General features: G+C 48.4%; 1 protein-coding gene across 3 annotated transcripts in view; it reads right to left on the reverse strand.

The window, feature by feature from the left end:
- LARP1 (La ribonucleoprotein 1, translational regulator) overlaps positions 1–24,642 on the reverse strand; it is a 773,488-nt gene that overhangs the window by 133,574 nt on the left and 615,272 nt on the right. For all 3 annotated transcript variants that reach the window (XM_086931251.1, XM_086931250.1, XM_086931252.1), the window contains exon 14: positions 6,810–6,916. In XM_086931251.1, the coding sequence (XP_086787377.1) occupies positions 6,810–6,916 (107 nt within the window). The remainder of the gene's footprint in view (positions 1–6,809; positions 6,917–24,642) is intronic.

Below are 24,642 nucleotides of genomic sequence, written 5' to 3' on the forward strand. Positions count from 1 at the left end.
CTTCGGTTAGGTACACTGGGGTAGGATTATTTTAGAAGGACCAGTTGAGTATTTTAGTCTGTATTTATGTATGTACTTTTATATGGCTTAGAAACCACACAATGCTTTTACAGTATTTTATAATTCTATTCTCGCTGTACTCATACTTTACAGCCTGCATTATGATTGTAGCAGTTCACTTTACTTGCCCGAGAAAAAAGACTGTTCAATAAATCCGTTTATTGAAAACGCCCGGCTCTCTATTTCTCTGCACCTCTGTTGAAACAAAGCATGCACGATTGACTGAGTAAGATATTTATCTATTGTTTCCAAGACTCTGAAGATACGTTTATTCTTGTGGAAACAGTTGTCATGTTGACTTTGCCGATGAGTAATGAGGCTTTAATGATTGAGAGGATTGTGAATAGGAGTAGCGTTGCTGATAACTTCCCTATATGTAGAGAATCCTTTACCTCTTGCACCCCGGAAAGGTACTTTTTGATATTGAAGTGTGCCCAAAGATGTTGCAGTTTCGATATCTTTTTTAATGTCTTGTAAAACATCATCTACCTGCTTGCCAAACAGCATATCTCCATCGAAGGGCAGATCCAGAATCTTATTCTGCACCTCGGGGCGAAACCAGGTACATCTCAGCCAACCTTGACGCCTCAGGACCGCTGAACCTGCTAAGGCGCAAAAAGCTGTTGTAGCAACGTCCATTACACAATCTATAATCTCAGATGAAGATAGTTGACCTTCTTCCAGGATCTTTCTCGCTTCCGCCTTGGCATTCTCTGGAAGCTGATCAATGAAAGGAGAAAGATCGCACCACATTTGTTGATCATATCGTCCCAAAATCGCTAGTGCGTTCGAGGCCCTAACAATACAGCTAGCTAGACAGAGGAAAACCTCTTGCCTACATTGTCCAGGCGCCTGCCCTGTCTGGCAGTGGCGTCGGGGGTGTCGTCGGGTTTCTTAATTTTCTTTGGGCCGCCTGAGAAATAACAGAGTCCGATTTAAGTTGCCCAATAAGACAGGCAGGACTGTCCTCCGGAGCTTTATATTTTTTCTCCAGCCGCGGTAGAACCGGAGTTACAGTAGCTGGAGACTGCATTAACTTCTTGCCCTCATTACAAACATGTTCGACAATGGGTATGGAACAAATAGATTTCTTGTAGGGCTCTTTAAAATCATAGAGGAAACAGTCTGATTGTAACACAGGAACAGGAAGGCCAAATCGTTTAGATGCCCTTTCATCAGATTATGGAAACCTCCTAAGGCCACTGGAAGGGAATCCACTGGGTCCGGAGATGGAGAAGCCGGATCTGGGATCACATAATCATCCCATTCTGCTTCAGGATTTTGGATATGCTCCACATTCTGGTCCTCATCTGATGAATCATCATCATCAGGCACCGGAACCACATGTCCTATCAAAGGCTGTTCCTCCTGCCTTTGAGAGGTTGATGCCACAGAAGGAGGGGGTTGCTGAGGTGGTGGCGGGGGAGGTTGTATGGTTCCAGAGGTTTCTGATGGGAACCTCTTCTTTTAATCCAACAAAATCAGCTGTAGGTCATTTATAACTGAAGACTGCATGGCAACCATACCTTGTCCTGATGGTTCCTGATGTGTATCCGTGGAGTGAATTGAGTTTCTAGATGATGTTGATTCAGGTAATAGTCATCTGAATCAGAGTCCTGGTACTTCACCGGAAGTTGGGATGGACTATAATCATCCCCATATGGACTCATCTTCGTCAGAATATTCCTCCTCCAGAAGAAGAGGTGGAGGCAATGGTGTTACTCTACGGGGTGATGTCATTTCCTGAGTAATTAGTCTTTTCCTGATGGAATTTTCCACTTTTTGGATCATCAACGGTGTCGACGAGGAAATAGTCGCCGCTGGAAGTGTCGTCGACAGTGGAGTAGCAGTCGACGGAGGGTTGATAGTCGACGGTACTGTCGTCGTCAGGATCATCGTCGCATAGTCGTCCTAGTAGTCGCCGACACTATCGTCTGCGTCGTAGAGGTTATTAGTCTCGTCGACGTAGAATGTATCGTCGACAAAGTCATCGTTGACTATGTCGTCAGCGAAGCTCTCAACGACCGGCCGTCGACTGAGCAGAAATCGAAACCAATTGAGTCTTTGACGACATTGATGTACCTGAGGAGATTGTTGTCGACGGACGAATTTTCTTTTCTCCTTTCGCCGAGGTGTACTTGAAGGTTTCTTAAAGATCTTTTCTTTTTCCGACGGCGAGGAGGTAACAAAATGGCCTTGGCTTGCCTTCTTTCCAGATGACACCCTCAGGAAGAAGTCCCTCTTTCTCCTTTGGCTGGTGAGATTTTTTGGGACTAAGCCTTTTAGACCTTTCAGAGGTCTTTTGAGAGGCCTTAGCAGGAGGTTCGGCTGAAGTAGAAGGGGAAGAACTACCCCTTTTTGTAGACCTCCTCGAAGATGTTCGAGGAAGAATCTTCACTATCACTAGACAGAACCTCCTTTAGAGACTTCATTTTCTGTGGCCCAGTCAGAAGCCTTCCTTCTCGGTCTCTGCTATGGTATTTTCTATTTACTGAGGGTCCTAGGCGGACGACGGGGAATGATACAAAGCATGGGAATCTATGACAGTTCCAATACGGGGGCAAGGATAAAAAATCCGTCATAACGGAGTAGGACGAAAATCCTATGTATTAGTTTTTGTTATTTTCAACGTTGAAGGATACAGTGTTCCAAAATATTGTGCACCTTATCTTTGTTTCCTTGAAACTTGTTCTGAAAACTTTCAGCCACCAAAATGACTGAAAACGGGACCGGTGGAGCTGCAGCACCTGCAGCCTAACCAGGCTTAAACGTTACAGGTTTCCAACAAGACTACCCGGATGCTATAATCATCCCAGAAAACTTAAGGAAAACCATCACTATAAAGCTTATAACAAATGGCCTATCACCAAGAGGTGGTAGGGTAATTTGTCATAGAGGCACATGAATATCGGCAGACAGATGTATTCTATTTCTGGATTTTCTTTCCTGAAGCAAATGCAGTATCACATGTGTTTCACTTCTACAAAGTAGAGGAACATCCAACGGAATACACACCTTTCGAGGATGTTAAAATTCCACTAACATACCAAGAGCATGCACTCTGGTTTAAAGGCGCCCTATAACATCAAAATCACATTACCAGGCTCGGTCCACTAGGTTGACCAGGAGCAACATGGCCGGTACTAGCCAGCTATACACCACATCCTGACATTGAAGAAATGACGGGAGCAGAAATATTAGTTTAACTAAAACAACTAATAAAAATCCAGACAATTGGTTCAATATGTCATGCAGACTCCAACAGTCCAACCTCCTATAAGGATTTCACAACAAGCCCCTTACCAGAGGAACACAAATAAAATTACACCACAGACTATACAATCAGTCATTGGTAAGTTGGAAGAAACAGTAGTAAGTATTAGAATCCTTACCTTAAAATATCCCCAGGCATCAGACTGGATCCGGAAACTTTTGCGTAGCAGTACCCCTGCGCGTCGGTAGACTTTTTTTGCGGCTCTGCCTCTGTCGGCATAGTTTGCGCCGGGAGGACGTCGCCGGAGAACTTAGACGCCGCCCTCGCGTGCTGACGTCTGTCCTTATACATAGCTTTTCCGCTCCAGAAACGCAGAGCCATGATAAAAACCAACACTGGTGCCATGAAACTAGGGCCCTGAAAGGGGATGACCTTAACCCTAGATATCGGTATGCAGAACGGGGATGATGGGTGGGGCGGTAAGGTATCTAATACCAACTACTGTTTCTTCCAGATATATCATTACCAAAGGTAAGTAACTTGTTCATCTGAAAGAAACAGGTTAGTATTAGATTCCTTACCTTAGAATAGATACCCCAGCAATACCAACCCCGGTGGTGGGTCTGCGAACCAATAATCACACCAGAAAGTCCTGGAGGACGGAACGGTAAAAGCCATCCCTCCGGACTTGACTGTCCAGGCAGTAGTGTCTTGCAAACGTGTGCGAGGCCCATTAGCTGCCTGACAAATGTCCTGCAAGTGGACTCCCCGATCGGAATCGAAGACTCGAAGAGTGATCAAAAAGATCTCAAAAGAGTTTAGTCAAAAAGTGACTAAGGTACCACTTTTTCCGGATCTGTGCTGCTGGTGCGGAAAAAAGAAGAACTGACGTCAGCGCGCGGAGGCGGCGTCCAAGTACTCCGACGACGTCATCACGGCGCCCCCGACGACGGACGCAGATCCACAGACGACGCCTGCAGGCGCGCAAGGGTACTGCTACGCAAAAATTTCCGGATCCAGTCTGACGCCTGGGGATATTCTAACGTAAGGAATCCAATACTAACCTGTTTCTTTCAGATGTTGCCATCACCCTGCCTAGTGAGTCAGTAGTGTCCAGCCCACGCCGGATGGAATAACGCGCCGCATCTCGACCCTCCAGAAGGGCTTGGCCGAGTTTAGCCCGGACCTCCACCGGGCATTCTGGCAGCACGTCTGCGACCGTATCCCACAGAGAGTAGGTGTAACGGCCCAAGAGGCACGCGGTGTTGACCGACCGCATTCCTAAACTCAGGGAGGAGAATACTTTCTTCCCATATTGTTCGTACCTCTTGGATTCCCGATCGGGGGAAGCCTCCGGGAATGCAGTCTGGGAATTAGAGGCCTGAATAACCAGGCTCTCTGGGGTGGGGTGGGTAGACAGAAAGCAAGGGTCGCCCGGAGCCGGGCGGTGGCGCCTGGCCACGTTCCTATCCACAGGCTGACCTGTAGCGGGCTTGGACCAAGTGCCCAGAAAACGTCAGATAAGGCCTCATTAAAGGGCAGCAGAGGCTCGGCCGAGCTGGACTGTGGTTTAAGGACCTTAGTGAGGAGGTTAGTCCTCACGGCCGCAACGGGGAGCTCAAGGCCCAAGGCCTTGGCCTCCCTCATCAGCACCACGCTATAAGCCGCCCCCTTCTCCGTAGCCAAGTTAGAGGGGAGACAAAACCAGTGTCGGGCGAAGTGTCCAGACAACTGGCCTCACCAAGCTCTCCTGCCCAGTCCGCAGAAGACTGACACTCACGTGCCAGAGGGTCCTCAGACCCCTCCCAATCCCCCTAGTCACCCATCGCCTGGTACTGAGGCTCAAAGGATGGGGCCGGGTCATAAAAATAGAAATCTCCAAACGGCGTCGAGAGCGGCGCCGCTCCGACGTCGGACCCGAAACTAGGGTAGGACCAGGGACAGCACTGGGGGCGACACCCTTGGGGCCAGCGCCGGTGAGGTAGCCGGATCCAGTGGGGCCCTGCGGCATCGGGAATAAAGTCGCCGGGGCGGAAGCACCCAGCCCGCTTGGGGACCCAGTCGGGGGCGCTTGGCCAGAAGGCGCCGCGGAACCAGACGGAGGAGTGAGCGACCTCATGGCCGAGAGGAAGGCCTCGATCTCCTCTGGCGTCACGTGCTGCCCAGGGACCGGCGGGTATGGAGCAGGCCACGACGCCCCGGCTCCGGGTGTCGCCCGAACCCCTGCTGTGGGCGGGGGGGGGGGGGGGGGGGGGGGAGGGGGTGATTGGAAGTCAGAAGAGCGATGGTGCCTCTTAGTCTTATTGTGCAGGACTTCTAGCCCGAAGACGACTCCCAGAACTGCGGTGACTCCGGCCCGCGACCTCCTTTCGGACCGGGATCTCGAGCGGCGCTGGGCGGACTGCCGAAGCTCGAGTCGCTTACGGGACCGCTCCCGTCCAGCTTTAGATGTCAGGGCCCGGCAGTCGGAGCAGGAATTGTCGTGGTGGTCCGGGCCTAGACAGTGCAGGCACCGGCGATGGGGTACATCAGTCAGTTGCAGTCGGCACAGGGCTTGAACCCGGGCATCCCTACCGGCACCTTCGGAGTCGAAAGACTCCGAAAATAGATCAAAAAGGATCGTAAAAACTTAGTCAAAATCTGAATAGGGTACAACTTTTTCCGGATCTGCGCTTGCTGGCGCGGAAAAAAGAATAACTGACGTCAGCGCGCAGAGGCGGCGTCTAAGTACTCAGACGACGTCATCACGGCGCCCACGACGGTCGACGCCTACCGACGCGCATGGGTACTGCTACGCTTCACCACACTCCTTTAATCATATTCATAGTGGTCCCTGCCAGTTTGGGGCCATACCAACAGCAGAAACAGAGGCTTGCTTCATGTGGTGGCAGGCTGCACAGCTCCGACATTGGGGGGGTGGGAGGGTGCAGGTTGCTCTGCTATATTTTGGGTCCCGTTGTAATGTTTTTCTCCTTCTTGGGCTCATTTTGAGGACATCACCCCCAAGGAGCTACAGCTCTGCTGGGTGAAATCCTCTTGTTTTTTTAATCCGCTCCATTTGTATGCCACAATTTTTTTTCTCTTGTCCTCATTCTTTATGAATCTTTTAAAAACCTTTTAGAGAAGGGTAGCTCTTACTAAAGATCAGAGACCCAAAAACATTCCAAGTTCTTTGAGTCGACTTGACCTAAGAATACTGAATCAATGTGAACAAATCAAGTGGCTAGCTCTAAGAGCTATAACAATATTTTGAGTTATTTTGGAAGCAACTTATTTAGCCATACACCTTCCCACCAAGGGAGCCCTGATTGTTCATCTTGGACACCCTGACAATGTTCATACAAGTATTAACATGGCTATCCAATCTAGTGTACTTCTTAATATATACCAGGTCCAAGACCGGTCTTCACATGTTTTACTGTTTACTATATTTTTCTCTGAAAAATTAGTTTTAGCTAGGGCTACTGCGTGTCATTACAGCCAACAAAGCTATATATTCTCCAAACTTTTAAAATGATGCCTTGCGACTGTGTACCTGATGGATGTGGTGCGTGGTCTGTGTTCCCTGGAATCCATCACCCAGCCCACATGGCATTCCATTGGGGGATTCGAGCTGTGTCGAGTCTTTCTCTTTCGGGGAGTCTGACGGGCAAAAACAAAAGTTAGCATTATTGTGCTGGTCCACATCTTTAAGGGTGTTACACCATAAAAACTACGAAAACACTTTATATCCTTTTCCATATCAGACAGATCAATGGAAACCTCAAGTGTCACCAAGCAGAGTATTTCCACAAAGGTTATTATACCAATTCTACAGGAAAATATCTTGTTCAAGGTAGTCAGGAAAGGAAAATGGTACTTGCCTTGTAAGCATGTTTGTAGCAGGCAGTGCTTTAGATTCACATGATCTGCATATTCCGGCCATCTAGTGGGCTTGGACATGTGTAATGTGTTGATCTTGTAAAATGTCTTTAGAGTCACGAGGCATAGTGACTCCTGCTACTGGTAATGCTCATGGGCATCAGCTCCATTGTTAAGATTCTTTTCAGGCATGACAGGCGAGGATGAAATTTACAAACCAACAGAAAAAGCTGTCCATGCAAGGCGTTAAAGAATGCATCTGCAACAACCTGAGGCTTTTGGAGAGGAAGGGTAGGCCTATGTGAATCTACAACACTACATGCCACTAACAGATGCTTACATGGAAAAAAAATTCTGTTTGTCGCACATGTAACTGTGGATACACATGCTCTGCATGGACTAAAACGGGAGTGGTCTTGGACATTCCCTTCAGCACAGGGAGGAATTGCAAAGTGCACTGGGTGGAGGACAGAGTCTCCACAAGAAAGCCTTCATCTTCCTGAACCTCATGCACCTTCACCTTGTAGAAGCCGGCAGCTAGATTAAGAACCTCACGGGATGAGGTAGAGCTCACTGGTTAGAGGCGGCAGACCCGAGAGCAGAGGACGGCCCGGGACCAGGGTTCGATTCCCGGCGCGGCAGGTTTCTGGACCAGGGTCAGCGGACTCGATAATTCTCTCGCCTCGGTGCCCACTCTGATCAGCGATCACACTCGGCAACTCTGGGCATTAGCTTGCCTCATCATCACTAACGGCCCCACCAGACCGCCGGGGATGCCTGGTCTCACCCTGGAGATACCCATTAAGGGACCATCTCTCAGGGAAGCCAGGAAGGGTTTCGCAGCGGTCGAAGCGCCTTGGGACCCTCCGGGTAAGTAGTGCGCTATATAAATGCCTATACATTTACATTTCCATACATGGTTAGGCAGGGTAAAGGTTGGATCACTCTAACTGGCTAGGTAGATTTCAGTCATCCCACAGGTCACCATGTGGCTGGGGGTCAAATAGGGAGTCACTGGGATATAGAGGGTAGCGTGGCTATTCCCCAACCACCGCTTTTGAAGAATGTGGGGAGCACCCTGATGATTAGGGTGGAGGTGCTCCTGGTGGCTGAGGTGATACTGGGAGGAAAGGAGGGGAAGAGGATGAAAAAGGAGGAGGACAGGGTCTAGGTGTTACAGGGTTAGTGCCCAGACCCTGGTGCCTTTTAGTCTTAGTAAGTGGTTCAGCCGCCAGGCCAAGAGCCTCTTCAAAAGTCAATTTCCTCGAGAGGAATAGGAAATTGCATCTTTGGTGGAAGATGGGCGAGGATCCTTCCAGTTTGTTAGTGGAGAAGGATCTGTTGCTGCCATGCATCAAGCTCATCTTAAAGGTCCTGCAGAATGGGCTGCCCTTTGTCTTTGGATGTAGTGGAGGATTGTTTTTTTCGTTAACAGGAGCTTCGGCACCAAATATGGTTTGTTGGCACCAAGGAAGGCTCTGGCTCTGAAGATGAAGATGGCTTGAGGTGGTCTTCGATGCTGGCGCCAGGAGCAGGGAAAAAGACAATCGAGTAGACCTCACTGGGCCCTGGTTGGGGCGTCTAGCAGATCCCAATTAACGAACCAGACAAGGACTGCAAAATGTCAAAACAGTGCTTTAGCATGGATTGCTTAACCAACCGGTCAGGAGAGGTCGTACGGGCTGAAGACAGTCACTGCGATTCGTAGACCCAGATCTAGGTGGAGACACGTCTGAACCAGGCAGAGGAAAGACAACAATCTAATAGAGCTGATGACCAATAAAAGTAGTCACTACCTTGTGACTCTAAAGGCTTCTTAGAAGAAAAACTAGTTGCACACATCCGAGCCAAATACTAGATGGCAAGAGTATTCACAGCATTTGTATTTACAGCTTCACATGCCAGGGACATTAGTATTCCTTTTGGTAACCTGAAATACTTTAGCAGAAAGGAGTTAATATGCTGGAGGCAAATAGATCTTTGCAGCCCTCTGATACTCAAAAACGTTGTTTGAATTATTCAATTTCACCGCTTATGAAATTCAATCTGTTAAATTTAAAGCAACACAAGTGTAGGAAGCTGGCTCTGTGTACCCTACAATCAAAGCAAGGTATAGTGTGCACAGAGTCCAGTGGATCCCCAAAAGTAGGCAGAGGCTAAAGTAGATAATAACTTACTCTCTATTTATGGCAGTATGGGTAGGCAGTAAGGCTTTATCAGAGGGTAGTGTTAAGCATTTATTGTACACTCTTAGGCAAGAAATGATTTTACACACTCAAAGACTGAACTCCGACCAATTGGTTTGGTATAAATAAATTATTTAGTTGTATTTTATTTCTAGAACCAAGACCTGCCTGGTACAGGTATGCGTAATAGTACTTCGCAAGAATAATTTAGTTGAATGCTGTTGTCTAGCTAACACATCTACACAGTAGTGTTTTGCAAATGTGTGTGGTATAGGCCATGTCACAGCTTTACAAATGTCAGCTATGGGCAGGTTTCCTAAGAAAGCCAATAGAAGCCCCTAGTTTGCGGTTAGAATGCGTCCTAGGGGGAATTGGTAAAATTCTCTCTGCTTTTGCATAGCAACTTTGAATGCATTTAACTATCCATCGTGCAATGCCTGATTTAGAAATGGGATTGCCTTTGTGTGGTGGAGCAAAAGCGACAGTTGATTAGTTTTATGAAAAGGTTTTGTCCTTTCTATTTAATAAAGTAATGCTCTTTACATCAAGGTGTCTGCCACAGAATCTGGTTGAGGAAAGAAAACATGTAACTCAACAGATTAGTTGATGTGAAAGGCAGAAACAACTTTAGGTAGAAATTTAGGGTTAGTGCGAAGAATCACGTTTTGGTGTATTTGTAAAAATGGGTTTTCTATTGTTAATGCCTGAAGCTCACTCACTCTCCTCAGTGATGTGATCGCAATGAGGTAAGCAACTTTTAGTGAGAAATTGCAGTTCACATTATTGCAATGACTTACAGGGTGGACCCATTAGTCTGGTAAGAAGAACATTACGATTCGACACTGGGTCAGGTGGCAGTCTTGGTGGAATAACTCTTGAGTCCTTCCATAAACGCCTTAATAACAGGCACTCTGAAAAGACAGATGTCTACTCTGAAGGTGTGTGGCTACAGCGGCAAGATGTTACAACATAGATGTGTACGCTAAATTTGAGCTTTGTAAATGTAATAAATAGCGAATGATATTTTGAACGGAAGCATCAAGCGGTTTATATGGTTGTCATCCCAATAAATAACAAACCACTTCCATTTTGCTGCTTAGCAAGCTCTTGTAGTAGGTCTTCTGGCCTCTTTCATGATATTCATACAGTCTGGTGGAAGATTCAGATAACCAAACTCTAGGTCCGGACTTCAGGTGCCAGATCGCAAGGTGGAGAGGTTTGGGGTCTGGATGTCTTATCTCTCCATGGCTCTGCATGAGGAAATTGCATGTGAGATGTAATTTTTTATGAGGAACTGCGAGAAGGTGGCCTGATATGCAGTGCTCACTATTCTAGTGAACACTATGTATCAGTCCAGGAACCCTTATTGATGATTGGTTGTAAGTCAACCTTATAGACCAGCTATCCTAGTAGCGTGGATACGAGCAGTCTAAGGCTAAAGACTCGAGAGGGCGTGTTAAGCCAGCTGTTATACCACACATATACCCCTTGAACACCAAGTGAAAGGACACCACACAAGTGTTATGAAAATAAACAGTTATTTATTAAGATTCACAACAGCCCTGTACTCTTTATGAGGACAGGGTACTAAGCACAACACAAAACTCTTACGAAAATACTTAAGTTAGCACAGTATATACAAATGCCCGAGGGGCACGGAAAACCATATACTCTGAAAGTGGAATGCGAAATTACTAGCAGGTAAGTACAGTACTAATAGGCTTTGGAATCGCTAGATCTTGACTATAGAATCTTCAGATTACTTCTAGGAGACCCAGGGGACTCGGGTGCAGACTGTGCACTCTCACGCGGGATGCGGGACAAAGTCTATGGTAGCTAGAAATTGCAAAGTTAGTGTTCTCGGGCGAACCCGACCTGGTAGGAGGAAAACGAAAGTGGATTCTGACCCTTGGATAGTGAGGCTATGCTGGGGCACCGAAATGCCGAAGTTACCTAGCCCAGGGGCTGCAGCTGCATAGGACTCAAAAGACGTCGGGAATCCTCGTTGCCGGACCAGGAGCCTGGAAGAAAAGTTGCTGGCAGGCGACCAGTGAAGAAAGTTCGGTGGATCCAAGCCTGGATCGATGGAAGATGACACCTGAAAGCAGAGGGGACCAAGTTCGAGACTACTAGCCAGTAGTCAGTGGGCACCAGGAGGGCACCGGATGGTAGCCACCTCGACTAGGTGAGTGGGTGACGCTGTGTTCGCAGATCTCACGGACCAGGAGGCGTTGTCGGCGACCAGGCTGGAGGAGCGAGCTGTCCCACGATGGATGAAGCTGTCGGCGTCGCTCGACCCAGGATTGGGCAACAAAGCCTTGGCAAATTCAAGCCCACGCGGTGGACTCAAAATGGCGTCTGGAGTGGACCAGGAGGGTCCGGGGTGCCTCTCTTGAAGAAGGAAGCAAGGGCCAGTCTGGAGCAACCAGACCAGCAGCAGTGATGTCGTCGGGCGTCGTGAAGAAGGCCACAAGCCAGCCGGCTAGTAGCCACACAGCGCAGTGAGCACGCAAAAGCAGAAGGGCCCCACGCAGATCGTGGAGATGCTGGAGGGCTGATCCTCGGTGCTGGAGCTGCTCAGGGTTGGGGATTCTCGGACCCCAAAGCACTCACCAGTGGAGCACACGGTGGGCTTGTTGCAAAGAAGTCGTGCAGTCTTGGCGATCATCGGTCCCTCGAGGTCTCGTCGCACTCACGGTTCTCAGCTTGGCTGTAGAGGTGAGGCCAGAGGTGCCAGGGAAGCCGGGTCTCGTCGAGCTGGGTCGTCGGATTCGTGAAGAAGGACTTGCAGCAGACCGCAGTGTTCTTTAGGATGGTGCCCGCTTGATGCAGGGTGACTACTCCTTAGCCACAAGGGAGAATCTTGATGTCCTTTCGAAGAAAGTCGTGTCTTGATTCCAAAGATGATCTAATTTGAACAGGGGGCCCGCTCCCATCTTTATACTAAAAAAGGGGCTGACCCGGTGACTAGGTCATGCCTATGGGTGGGACTAGGAGGGGGGTGGTTACACCCCTCTGCCATGCCGGACTTCCCCAGGCCAGGGGCTGGTGTGCCCCTGGAACTGGTTCAGACCGGCCTATGCGTAGTGAGCACCGGGGTGCCACTCAGCAGCCACCTTCCTGAAAAGCCCTGCCTACCCAGGATACACAAAACCATGTCTGGGACGGTGCTAGCACCCCCCTGACAGGAAACCCTTTGTCCAGGCTCCCCTCGCTGGAAGGACTCCCAGCTGCAGGGGGTCAGACTCGTGTCTGTGGTGGCAGCATCCATTTTGTGGAGCTGAGGCTTCGTTTAACTTTAACCGGGGTTCACAGTTACATACATGTCGTGTCCCTCTAGAAGGGTGGAATGCTAACCCCGTCGCCAGAATTGGCGAGGGGTTAGTATTCCAATTCGTATGACACCTTACTCGACATGTTTTGATAAAGCGATACCAAAGATAGCATTTAACCGCGAGGATTATAATGCACTTAAGAGTATATGGTATGCGATATCATGGAACAGCTATTAGGACTTGATTTCCGCAAGCTGCAGACAGGCTCAGCTCATGCCAGAGCACCATCCCACACGATTCCAAGCACTCTGCCTTCAGGATTGTCAAGGCCTGCCATAGGAGTGACTGATAGAAATCTGTGTGTCCATTTTAGGGTTAGGTATAGGTATACTACACCTACAGCAAAGGGTGATTACACGACTTTGCCCCAGCTGTCATGCAGCCAGTTGTGTCAAATTTAGGAGGCCAGCCAGGGGTGGCATAATACATGCTTCAGCCCCTGGTAGGCCCTGGGTACACCTATGCCCTGAGTTACAGGGTCTGATAAGGTGGCCCAGTACCAATTGGAAATGTACCTAGGGTACATGGAATCCATTTTACAGAGAGAGCAGTAGGCCTGGGGTCCTGATTGGCAGGGCCCCAGGTCGACTATGTCAAAAACCAGCTAAAACACAGGGCAAAAAGTTGGGGGCAACCATAGTCAGGAGGTACCTTCCTACACTGATTACGAGACTGTAGAGTACCCAGAGCTCTGGCTGTATCAGTGTCCTTCTTGATTGCAGTGAGGGCTTCATCGATCTTTTCGCCGAAAAGATGATCGCCGTCATAAGGCATGTCAATTATTTTGGTTTGGACCTCCTGTCTGAAAGAGGTGGCCTAAAGCCAACCTTGACGTCTTAGAACGGCAGCGCCTGCCAACTGCCGGAAGCCAGTCATGGCCACGTCGATGGCACAGTCGATCAATTCGGAAGCCGAAGTTTGGCCTTCGAGGAGAAGCGAGTGTGCCTCCGCTTTCAAATCCTCTGGAAGGTCAGCGAGGTAGGGCGCGATGTCCGCCCAGAGTTGACGGTTGTAGCGTCCGAGAAGAGCAATGGAGTTGGCGATCTTCACCGTCGTCGCAGATGTAGTGGAAAAGCGTTTTCCGACGGCATCCAGCTTCCTTCCTTCTTTATCAGGTGGAGTTGATAAAGGGGATGCAGGGTTGCGCGAATTCTTCTGCGCCGCCTGAGTGACCACGGAGTCCGCCTTGGGGTGGCCCGTGAGGCACCCTGGAGCCGATGATGTAGCTTTATATTTTTTGTCCAGTCTGGGCACTACTACCTGTAGGGAAGCTGGAGACTGCATGAGTTGTTTGCCCTGTTTCAGAAGGTAATCAATGATCGGGATCGATCTTGTTGTTTTCTTCGTTGGTTCCTTAAAATCAGAGGAAAGAGTCAGTCTCCTGTGTTTCCATGGACATATGGAACCTTTTAGCTGCCCTTTCCATGAGGTTATGAAAACCTCCAATGTCTGCGGGCGGAGACTCCGAAGATTGTGGCTCCGGAGAGGCTGGAGAGTGAGTGACATAGTCTTGGTCGGCGTCCGCGTCTGTGTCATCGTCGCGAACTTCCCCTTCTTCATGTTCCCTCTCATCGTCATCGGACGAGATGGGGTCTTGTGCTGGGTCTTGCGTCCAAGGAAGTACCAGCGGAGGTGGCTTATGTCGTGGCACAGGTGCAGGAACGGGCACAGTTGCCTGCAAGGTTGGAGGAACAGCAGGAGTGGCCTTTTCTGGAAACCGCTCCTTGTAGTCTTGAATGAGGAAACGCAAGTCCGAAACTAAGGATGCTGGCAGGCATACCATTGGTGTCACTTGAGTGTGAACCTGAGTAGTGACAGCTGGAGTCACAGGTTCCTCAACCTCCTGCTCCTTGTCTGTACTCTGGCACTTGACTACCAGGTCTGAAGGGCTGGTGGCCTGGGTAAACGTTTCCTCCTCCATTTCTTGGTCCTGTAAGAAGCAGGATGGTGTTAGTTGCTGCACCTTGCTAGGTGACGTCATCTCCGGTGTAATCGGTTTTTTGGTAATTCTGATTGTAACATGGGATGTTTGGGCGTCCATAGCATGGGAGAGGAGCTCAGACTCCTTCCAGGCACCAGTTGTCGTCAATGCCTGTGACGATGGTTTCATCGAGGAGCTTTCCGTCGTCGGTTGAATTTTAGTTTGTCGACGGTACATCCGTAGTCGACGCCCTCGTCGGTGGTGACTTCGCCTTCGGTAACTTTTCCGTTGTCGGCTGTTTCGTCGTCGACTGGGTGCTCCTCGTCGACGATGGAGGCTTCATCATCGTCGTCGCGGCTTTCGTCGACGGAGTCGACGTCGATGTCTTCGTCGTCGGTCGTGTCGTCGACGGCGCACTCCTAGACGCCGATGGAGCGGTAGACGAAAGTGGCCTACCCATCGACGATGAGGGTGTCATTCTCGTCGACGATGAAGACGCCGACGAGGCGGTCGTCGTCGACACTGTCGTCGTAGAGACGGTTTTCAGCGCTGAAGAGGTCGTCGCCGTGGTAATCAGTGGCTGCTTCCTAGGGACAGGAAGGTCCTTGCCAGACACGGTAGGCTTGCCCTCTGAAGACTTTTTGGCCTTCTTAGGAGGGGTGTCTGAGGGGCCAGGCGAGGAAACCCTAGGCCTCTTCAATGACAACTGCGAGGCGCCAGACATGCTCTCACCTTCAGAGACTAAGTCGCCTTCTGGTCTGTCTTTAAGTCTGTTTAGCCATATTAGAAGTCTCCCTTCCCGGTCCTTCTGGGTTTTATGGGAGAATTTGCGTCAAATCCTGCAGTCCATGGCCTGGTGGTGACGATAGAGACAGTATAGACAGGTCTCATGTTCGTCGTCCACATGAAGCCTCATCTTGCCACAGGAGGCACAGGCTCGAAAAAGTCCTTTCTTTTTGCTATCAGCCATAGCAAATAAAGTCGAAAACTATCGAATTTAGTTGAAAATTCAAGATTCCTGAGGAGAACCCAGGTGGAGACTCCCTAGCACAACGTGCGGTAGAAAATCTGAGAGACTGAGGCTCCTCACAGGAAGGTTCTAGAGGGAGGTAGTAGCTGATTGGTTGTTCCTTTTACTTTGGTCCTTTTTTTACAAAAGGACACAGATAGGCTACCAAGGTGGGACCCTGGAGCCTACTCTATTTGGTCCTTCCTGCATAAGGACCTAGATAGGTCACTAAGGTGAGTCCCTTAGACCTATTCTCTTTATGTATGTCTTAGGACATTACTTTTTTATATACCGGAGGCTCCCGTCTCGACGACGGGGAATGATTCAGGCATGTGAATCTATGAAAGACACCCAAATACTGGATAATGCGCTCTTTGGAGTCGACGCCGTTGCCCCCTTGGCTTTGTCGAGTGGAAGCGAGGCAGTGAGGGACTTGGGGTCGTCCTGCCGCTTCTTCGGGTCGAGAGTGGACTTCTTATGGTCGTCGACCTGCTTCTTGTGATCGAGTCTACCCTTACTTGCGTCGACCGTCTTCGGCGCCGATGCAGATGCGTCGGTCCCCTTAACCTTTGGCTTCGATGCAGTAGCCTTCGGGTCGGCCATTTTGGCGTGGCTCTTGAGCTCGACGGCCATTTTAGATTTCTTCGGCGCCGAGGCCTCTGAAGTCTTCGACCCGACCAGCGGGATCCGCGCTTTCGGTTTCGATAAGTCTGGCGTAGAGACCGTGGATTTCACTTTCGGTTTTGGCTGTACCGGGAGTGGCGCTGTATCAATGTCCGTGGCCGGGCCGGAAGGCGGAGCCGTGGGACGGTCATCAAGGTTTTGGGTAAGGCCCGAAGGCGATCCCTCGACCTGGGCCTCATAATGGGGGATGGCCCCGGAGTCAGTCTGAAGGAGCTCCTCGTCCGAGCTATCCTCTACGGTGGCAAGGGCCCAGTCGTCGTCCCCTACCTCCTCGACGACTTCATCGAAATCCCCTTCCTCCGCGTCGTAGTCGTCCTCTACCTCCGACGCTGGATTAGATTCCGTGATCTCCTGGATAGCGTCGTCCCCGACATCCCCAGCGTCGAAGATGTCCGTAGGAGGTGGTGCAGAACGCTGGGCCTCCAGGCGCACAGCTCGGCGGAGCTTGAGTGTGGTCTTGGACCGGAACTTGGAACAGGCCATACATTTGGCCTCGTCGTGGTCCGGCGACAAGCACTTGTTGCACACCGGGTGTACATCGATATGCGGGTACTTCAAGGCACACACCGGGCACCGTTTAAATGGACTTCGTTCCATGATGGAAGAGGTTGGTGCGTCGAGTAGGCCCGTCTGCGCCAAAAGCACGCGGAAGGACAATGTTGGTTCGGAGCCGAGGAAATTACGAACACGAACGAGAGACAATACCGACGCAAGTCCTTAAGACCTTTTAGTCTTAAGCAAGGTAAAGTTAACAACTATCGATTCCGACAGAGGGAACTGAACACATCCGAACCCAATGGCGGAAAAAAACTATCTGGGGATGGAGTCGATGCCCATGCGCACTGTAGTCCAGGGGAGAAGCCACTTATCTCGTGATACTTCGAAGACTCTTCCAGGACAACAATGTGCAATCATCCGGACCCAACACTAGGCGGCGATCTATGCACAGATATGAATTCAGCAGCCCACATGCCTCGAACTCTCCCTGTTGTAGTAATGGGAGTACTTGTTGTAAAGTGATCATGTGAAAATGATCTGATTGTATGTAGTGGTTGAGGGACCTGAGGTCGAGAGTTGGTCTTTAAGTCCCGTCCTTTTTGGGAATTAGGAAGTACAGGGAGTAAGGAATAGGCTACTTACCAGTATGCATCTGTTCTTGGCATAGAGGGCTGCAGAGTGGTACATTATGAATAGATCGCCATCTGGTGTTGGGCTCGGATGATTGCACTTGTTTTTCTCTTGGAGTCTTTTGTATCTTGGTGACTCCTCCTTTGGTTGCTAGTGCCCATGGGCATCGGCTCCATCCTTAGATTGTTTTGCCATAGTAGGGTTAGATGTAGTAGTATGATAGAATACAGATAGAAATGCCCATGTAAGTGTATCTAAATAAGATATTGTTGGAACAGACACAGGTTTCCGGGGAGGCTGGGAGGGCATGTACCACTCTGCAGCCCTCTATGCCAAGAACAGATGCATACTGGTAAGTAGCATATTCCGTTCGAGGCATATGGGCTGCAGATGGTACATTATGAATAGACTATACAGCAGTTCTCTCCCTAGCGGTGGTCGCCCGTGTCTGTTGCAACAGTCTGAAATAAAGTCTTTAGTACAGCTTGTCCCACTCTAGCTTGTTGTGTTGTGTGCACATCTACACAATAGTGTTTTGTGAAGGTATGCGGTGTAACCCAGGTAGCTGCTTTGCATATGTCATCTAGTGGAATGTTTCCCAAGAATGCCATAGATGCTCCTAGTTTACGTGTAGAGTGAGCTCTAGGAGGAACAGTTAATGTCCTCTTTGCCTTTAAGTAGCATATTTGTATACATTTTACAATCCATCTGGCAATGCCTGCTTTAGAGATGGGATTGCCCTTATGTGTAGGAGAAAACGCTACAAATAGCTGTTTTGTCTTTCTGAAAGTTTGTGTTCTTTCTATATAATACAATATTGCCCTTCTGACATCTAATGTGTGTAGGGCCCTTTCCGCTACCGTCTGTGGTTTTGGAAAGAAGACCGGTAGTTCCACTGACTGATTGATGTGGAATGCTGAAATTACTTTAGGCAAGAATTTTGGGTTTGTTCTAAGAACCACCTTGTTTTGGTGTAACTGCATGAATGGTTCTTGAATTTTAAACGCTTGTAACTCACTTACTCTTCTGAGTGAAGTGATAGCTATGAGGAAGGCCACCTTCCATGTGAGGAATTGTATTTCACACCTATGCATAGGTTCAAAGGATGGTCCCATTAGTCTGGTAAGTACTATGTTGAGATTCCAGACTGGGGAAGGTGGCAGTCTTGGTGGAATGACTCTTGAGTCCTTCCATGAAAGCTTTAATTGCTGGTACTTTAAACAGGGAAAGATGTTGCCTGTTTTGTAGGTACGCTGCTATAGCTGCGAGATGAACTCTGATAGAGGTATATGCTAAGTTGCATTGCTGCAAGTGTAGTAAATAGCAAATAATCTGTTTAGTAGATGCGTCCAGAGGGTTGATGTGGTTACTGTTACAGTGTACAGCTAACCTTTTCCATTTTGCTGCATAGCATGCTCTGGTGGTAGGACGTCTTGCTTGTTTAATGATTTCCATACATTCTGGAGGTAAATCTAAGTATCCAAACTCTATGACCTCAGGAGCCAGATCGCTAGGTTCAATTGTTTGGGATCTGGGTGCATTATTTCTCCATGGTTCTGTGTAAGGTGCGTGGGTAATAATCTTAGCTTTTGATGTGGCACCTGTGAGAGTTGTAGTAGCGTGGTGAACCACAGCTGTCTTGCCCACGTGGGTGCTACTAGTATCATTGCCATTGAGTGCTGTTGCAGTTTCCGAACCACTAACGGAATTAGTGGGAGAGGGGGAAAAGCGTAAGCAAATTTGTTGGACCAATTTATCCATAGTGCATTGCCCTAGGACCGGTGGTGTGGGTACCTGGATGCGAAGTTTTGGCATTTTGCGTTCTGATGATTGGCAAACAGATTATCTCTGGTTGTCCCCATCTTTGGAAGAATGGCTGCAGTATTTGGTTGTGCAGTTTCCATTCGTGTACTTGTTCTGACTCTCTGCTTAGGATGTCTGCTATCGGATTTTGAACTCCTGGTAGCTGTTCTGCTAACAGATAGATCTTTTGAGGAATGGCCCATCTCCAAATGTCCTGTGCTAGTCTGGATAGTTGAAGAGAGTGTGCCCCCCCCTGTTTTTGAATATAATACATTGCAGTCATGTTGTCTGTTCTATTCAGGACTGCCTTGTTTGTTATTTGCATTTGGAAAGCTTTTAGTGCTAGAAATACTGCTAGTAGTTCCAAGTAGTTTATGTGCAGTTTCTTTTGCTGCACACTCCATTTCCCCTGCACTGTGTATTTGTCCATGTGCGCTCCCCATCCGGAGAGCGATGCGTCCGCTGTCAGTATCGCTTGTGGAATCGGTTCTAGGAACGACCGTCCTTTGGAAATGTTTGTTGTGTTCCACCACTTCAGAGAGCGATGCGTACGGTTGTCTACCAACACCAGATCTGTAATCTGACCTTGAGCCCGATTCCACTGTGTCGCTAGACACTCCTGTAGTGGACGCATTTGTAGTCTGGCATGTGGTATTAGTAGTATGCAGGAGGACATCATGCCTAACAGCTGCATAAACACTCGTGCTGGTAGTGAGTGTTGTGGTTGAAATCTTTGTATTAACTTGACCATTGTCTGTATCCTGATTGGATTGGGGTATGCTTTGGCTCTTTCTGTGTCTATAGTAGCCCCCAGGTATTGTTGAATTTTGTTTGGTTGTAGGTGTGTTTTTTTGTAGTTCACTGTAAACCCTAGGTGGTGCAGCAATTGAATGGTCTTCTGTGTGTTGTGAAGGCATTCTTCTTGTGACTTGGCCTTTATTAACCAATCGTCCAAGTAAGGGAAGACATGTATTTGTTGTCTTCTTAGGTGTGCTGCCACCACAGCTAGGCATTTTGTAAACACTCTTGGTGCTGTTGTGACACCGAACGGAAGGACTTCGAATTGATAATGTTGTCCTTCCACTACAAACCTTAGGTATTTTCTGTGGGCTTTGTGAATTGGGATGTGAAAGTAAGCGTCTTTTAGATCCAGTGTAGAAAGAAAGTCCCCTTTCTTCAGTAAAGGAAGTACTTGTTTGAGAGTGACCATGTGGAAATGTTCCGAATTTATGTATGCATTGAGAGGTCTGAGGTCCAAGATTGGTCTTAGGGACCCGTCTTTTTTGGGGATTAGGAAGTATAGAGAGTATACTCCTGTCCCTTGTTGATGTTTTGGAACCTTCTCTATGGCAAGCTTTTGTAGTAGTGATAGTACTTCTTCCTTTAACAATGTCAGATGGTCTTGACTCATTGGACGCTGTTTGGGCGGGATGTTTGGTGGGGTAGCAGTGAGTTTTAGGCAATAACCATGTTGGATAATTTGTCTCACCCACTTGTCTGATGTGATGTTTTCCCAGACAGGTAGGAACTGTGCTAGACGTCCCCCGATCGGTGTTATGTGGTCAGGGAGAAGTTGTATTAAGTCACTGTTTTGGGGTTGGGGAGTTGCGGTTATTATTTCCGCGACCTCTACCCTTGTTGTTACCTCTGTAACTACCTCTTGAATTACCTCTGGGTGGCGTTGGCGTAAAAGAGGCGGATTGCTGACTTGTTCCTGTACTTTTTGAGCCCCCTCTATAGGTGGATCTACGAAAGGAACCCCTTTGTGTTGGCTGTTGTAATGCTCCCATTGACTTAGCCGTTTCTGTGTCCTTTTTCATCTTTTCTAAAGTCTCATCTGTGCTTGAGCCAAAAAGTGTCTTCTGATCAAAGGGTTGGTTCAATAAAGAAGTTTGTACTTCTTGTTTGAACCCTGAGACTCTAAGCCATGCATGTCTCCTTAACATGACACTGGTGTTGATGGATCTTGCTGCAGTGTCTGCCGCGTCTAGGGCGCACTTAATGGAAGTGTTAGTTATTATCTTTCCTTCCTGTATTAGCTGATCTGCTCTCTTCTGATGTTCTTTGGGGAGATGTGTGATGAGTTTTTCTAATACATCATAATGTGCCCTGTCATAACGTGCAAGTAGCGCTTGTGTATTGGCTATACGCCAGCTATTTGCCGCTTGTGATGCTACTCTTTTGCCTGATGCATCTATTAATTTTGACTCTATCAGGTGGAGGGACCTCTCCTGTAGATAATGAGTTTGCTCTTTTGCGAGCGTTTGAAACTACAAGCGAGTCCAGAGGTACCTGCCCTTTGATAAATATTGGATCCTTTGGAGCTGCCTTATATTTTTTTATCAATTCTTGGATTTAACACCCTAGCCCTCGCTGGGTCTTTGAATACGTCTGCTGTGTGACTGAGAAGACCCTTCAGCATAGGTAGAGTACCTGATGTTCTTTGTGCAGTAGGTAGTGTCTCTAATAGGAAATCCTCTACCTGAGGTTCTGTATGTAGATCTACCTTATGATATTTTGCTGCCCTATTAATGAGCTGTACAAACCCTGTGTTATCATCAGGTGGTGAAGGCTTTGAGGGATATAACTCTGGGTCGTTATCATCTGACCCTGCGTCATAATTTTCCCATGGGTCATCCTCATCTGGGATAGTGTCATCATCCCCCTGAGGTTCTCCCTCCCCTGTATCACTGTCTACATCTGACTGAGGTGTAGATGGTCTTGGTGTAAAAGGTGGAGGAATATTTGGCATAGTGTGAGGAATAGGAGAAGAGGGTGTGACTCTAGGTCGAGGAGAAGTAGGAGTTGTATCTGTCCCCAATGTTCTCTTTTTAGAAGGAAGAGGTTTGTCTTCTAGCTGTTCATTCTTCCTCTTCTTCGTTACTACTTTGCCAGTTTGTGGATCGATAAACAAAATCTTTTGTTTGGGATCTGTTTGCTGCTCCTGTGTCGGTACCGAAGCTTTTGGTTCCGAAAGGTGCCTTTGCTTTCGATCGTCAATGTTCTGTGTTTTCGGCACCGAGTGTTCGCTCGATTCCGATTTTTTCGGTGTCGAGTGAGTCTTCGACGTCGAATCATGTTTCGGTTTCGACATGGAATGTTTCGATGCCAAGCTTTCCCTTGCATGAAGCTTCAGCGTCGAAGTCTATGTCGACCGCTTCTCGGATCCGACATGGTGGGAGACCGAGAGGTTCGGTTTCAGTTTCGGTTTCGTTGCCGGGCCCGAAGGCGGGGCGTCGGAAACTTTCTTATGCGGTTTGACCGGGCTCGAAGGCGGGGTCGTTACCACACGGGGTCGGTTTTTTGGTGAGGGGACGTCGTCACTCACGGTTTGTTGCACGTAGAGTTCCTCGACATCCGACTCGTCCCCTTCCGACCCCGACTGATCTTCATGATCCTCTTCTTCATCGAGGTGCTGGTCTTCGAACAGCTCCGGGATCGCCTCCGACTGCTTTCTGGAAACCTCGTGTCTTCGAGCTCGACGGTTTCTAATCGTCGACTTGGAGGAGAATGCTGCTCAGGCTTCGCAGTCCCTGGATTCGTGTTCAGGCGATAAGCAGAGGTTGCACACCTCGTGTAGGTCCTTGTGTGGGAACTTAGCACCACACGTTGGACATTTCTTAAATGGAGTCCTTTCCATGGACTCCGGGCTTGACCACGTCGAGAAAGGCCTCCTGTTCGTCGACGTAGATCAAAGTTTTTCTTCGATGTTGGAGTCGAAACGCGTCGGAATGGAATTGAAATCGCGTTCGATAACAATACCGTCGAATTGGAATGGGAATACGCGCCGAAAAGTCACTTCTTTCCGAAGTCGATCTGGAGCGTTTCAATCCTCATCCGAACCCGATGGCGGAAAAAAACAATCTAAGGATGGAGCTGATGCCCATGCGCACTAGCAACCAAAGGAGGATCACCAAGATACAAAAGACTCTCCAAGAGAAAAACAAGTGCAATCATCCGAGCCCAACACCAGATGGCGATCTATTCATAATGTACCATCTGCAGCTCATATGCCTCGAACACTCCTGTTCCTTGTTCCTCTAAAGGAACTACTTGAATAGCATCTTGTTGTAGAAGTGCTAGAACTTCCTGTTGAAGCAGAGTTATATGGTCTGTGGACATTGGACGCTGCCTGGGTGGTATGTTTGATGGGTTTGCTGTGAGTTCTAGGCAGTAACTATGTTGGATAATTTGTCTTACCCACCTGTCAAGGTGTAGGAACTGTGAAAGCCTGCCCCCCACAGGAGTGGAATGCTGTAGGGAAGGCAGAGGGAAGTCACTGTTTGGGAGTGGAAGAGGAGAGGTTGTTATTACCTCTGCCTCTTCCCTTATTGTTGTTGCCTCTGTATCCTCCTCTATAGTAGTCTTTATTAGAGGAGGTTTATGTGTTTGTCTTCAAAGAGGATGTGGTCTCTTATGATCCTAAAATCCCCAAAGGGATTGTCCCTAAATTTGAGGAAGGTGATGATATCAGAGTGAAGAAACCTCTATGGGGGGCACTCCTGTGGGAACTGTTCTCTGGTAACTGCTGAGACAGGCTTCTGACCCTCTCTGGGCCAGATGCAGGGTCTTATGACCTCATGAAGAGAACTCTGAGGGATTTGGACTCACTACTGAGTACAGAATTAGGCTCGGGGGGGGGGGCGGGGGAGGGCTCACAAAACCCAGACCCAATCCTGGATTGATTTTGTGGACTCCTCTGTAATGACACTGGATGGTTGGTTAACTGGACACAATGTGCATGATTTTACTGGACTTTATAATTTGTTTATGAAAAAACACATTTTGAGTAATTTCACAAATGAAGTTGCATCAGCATTTGATAGACCTAGGTCTAATTTCTCCACAAGAATTGGGAAAGAAGGAAGACCATTGGGTCAAGACTAGGGGGACCAGGACAGCCATGGGGGGTGACCAAAAGAAGATAGTTATAAAACCTCCCCAGGGGAAAGATGGTGAGAATCCCAAAGATAAAAAGTCTGAGTCTTCCAAAGGGCCCCAAAAACATGTACAGGTGGGTGGGTCTTAAACTACTCCCTATGTGCCTCAGCCCTATAGGGGGAAGAACTTTGATCCCAACAAGGTCTATTGTAACAACTGTAAAATGTTGGGACATTTAACTGTAGACAAAAACTGCCCCTACAATAAAGCCCCTACGGCACCCAATACAGATACACCAGGGACAGTGAATCTACAGATGGGATCAGAGGAGTGCCCAGAGCAAATCTGGGAATACACAAACTAGTCTAGTCTCCCTGGGGGAAATGGAGTTTGCCACTGCAGCTGATTGACCACCCAACTGTAAAAAGTATTTGCAATACCCCTCCATTAATGGAACTAGAGTAGAAGCCCTGCGGGATACAGGTGTCCGCATCACTATGGTGAAGGAAATGCTGGTTTCCCCAGAACACTTGATGGGGAAAACTTACCCAGTCACAAAT

Source organism: Lissotriton vulgaris, chromosome 7, assembly GCF_964263255.1.
Source record: "Lissotriton vulgaris chromosome 7, aLisVul1.2, whole genome shotgun sequence".
NCBI lineage: Eukaryota > Metazoa > Chordata > Amphibia > Caudata > Salamandridae > Lissotriton > Lissotriton vulgaris.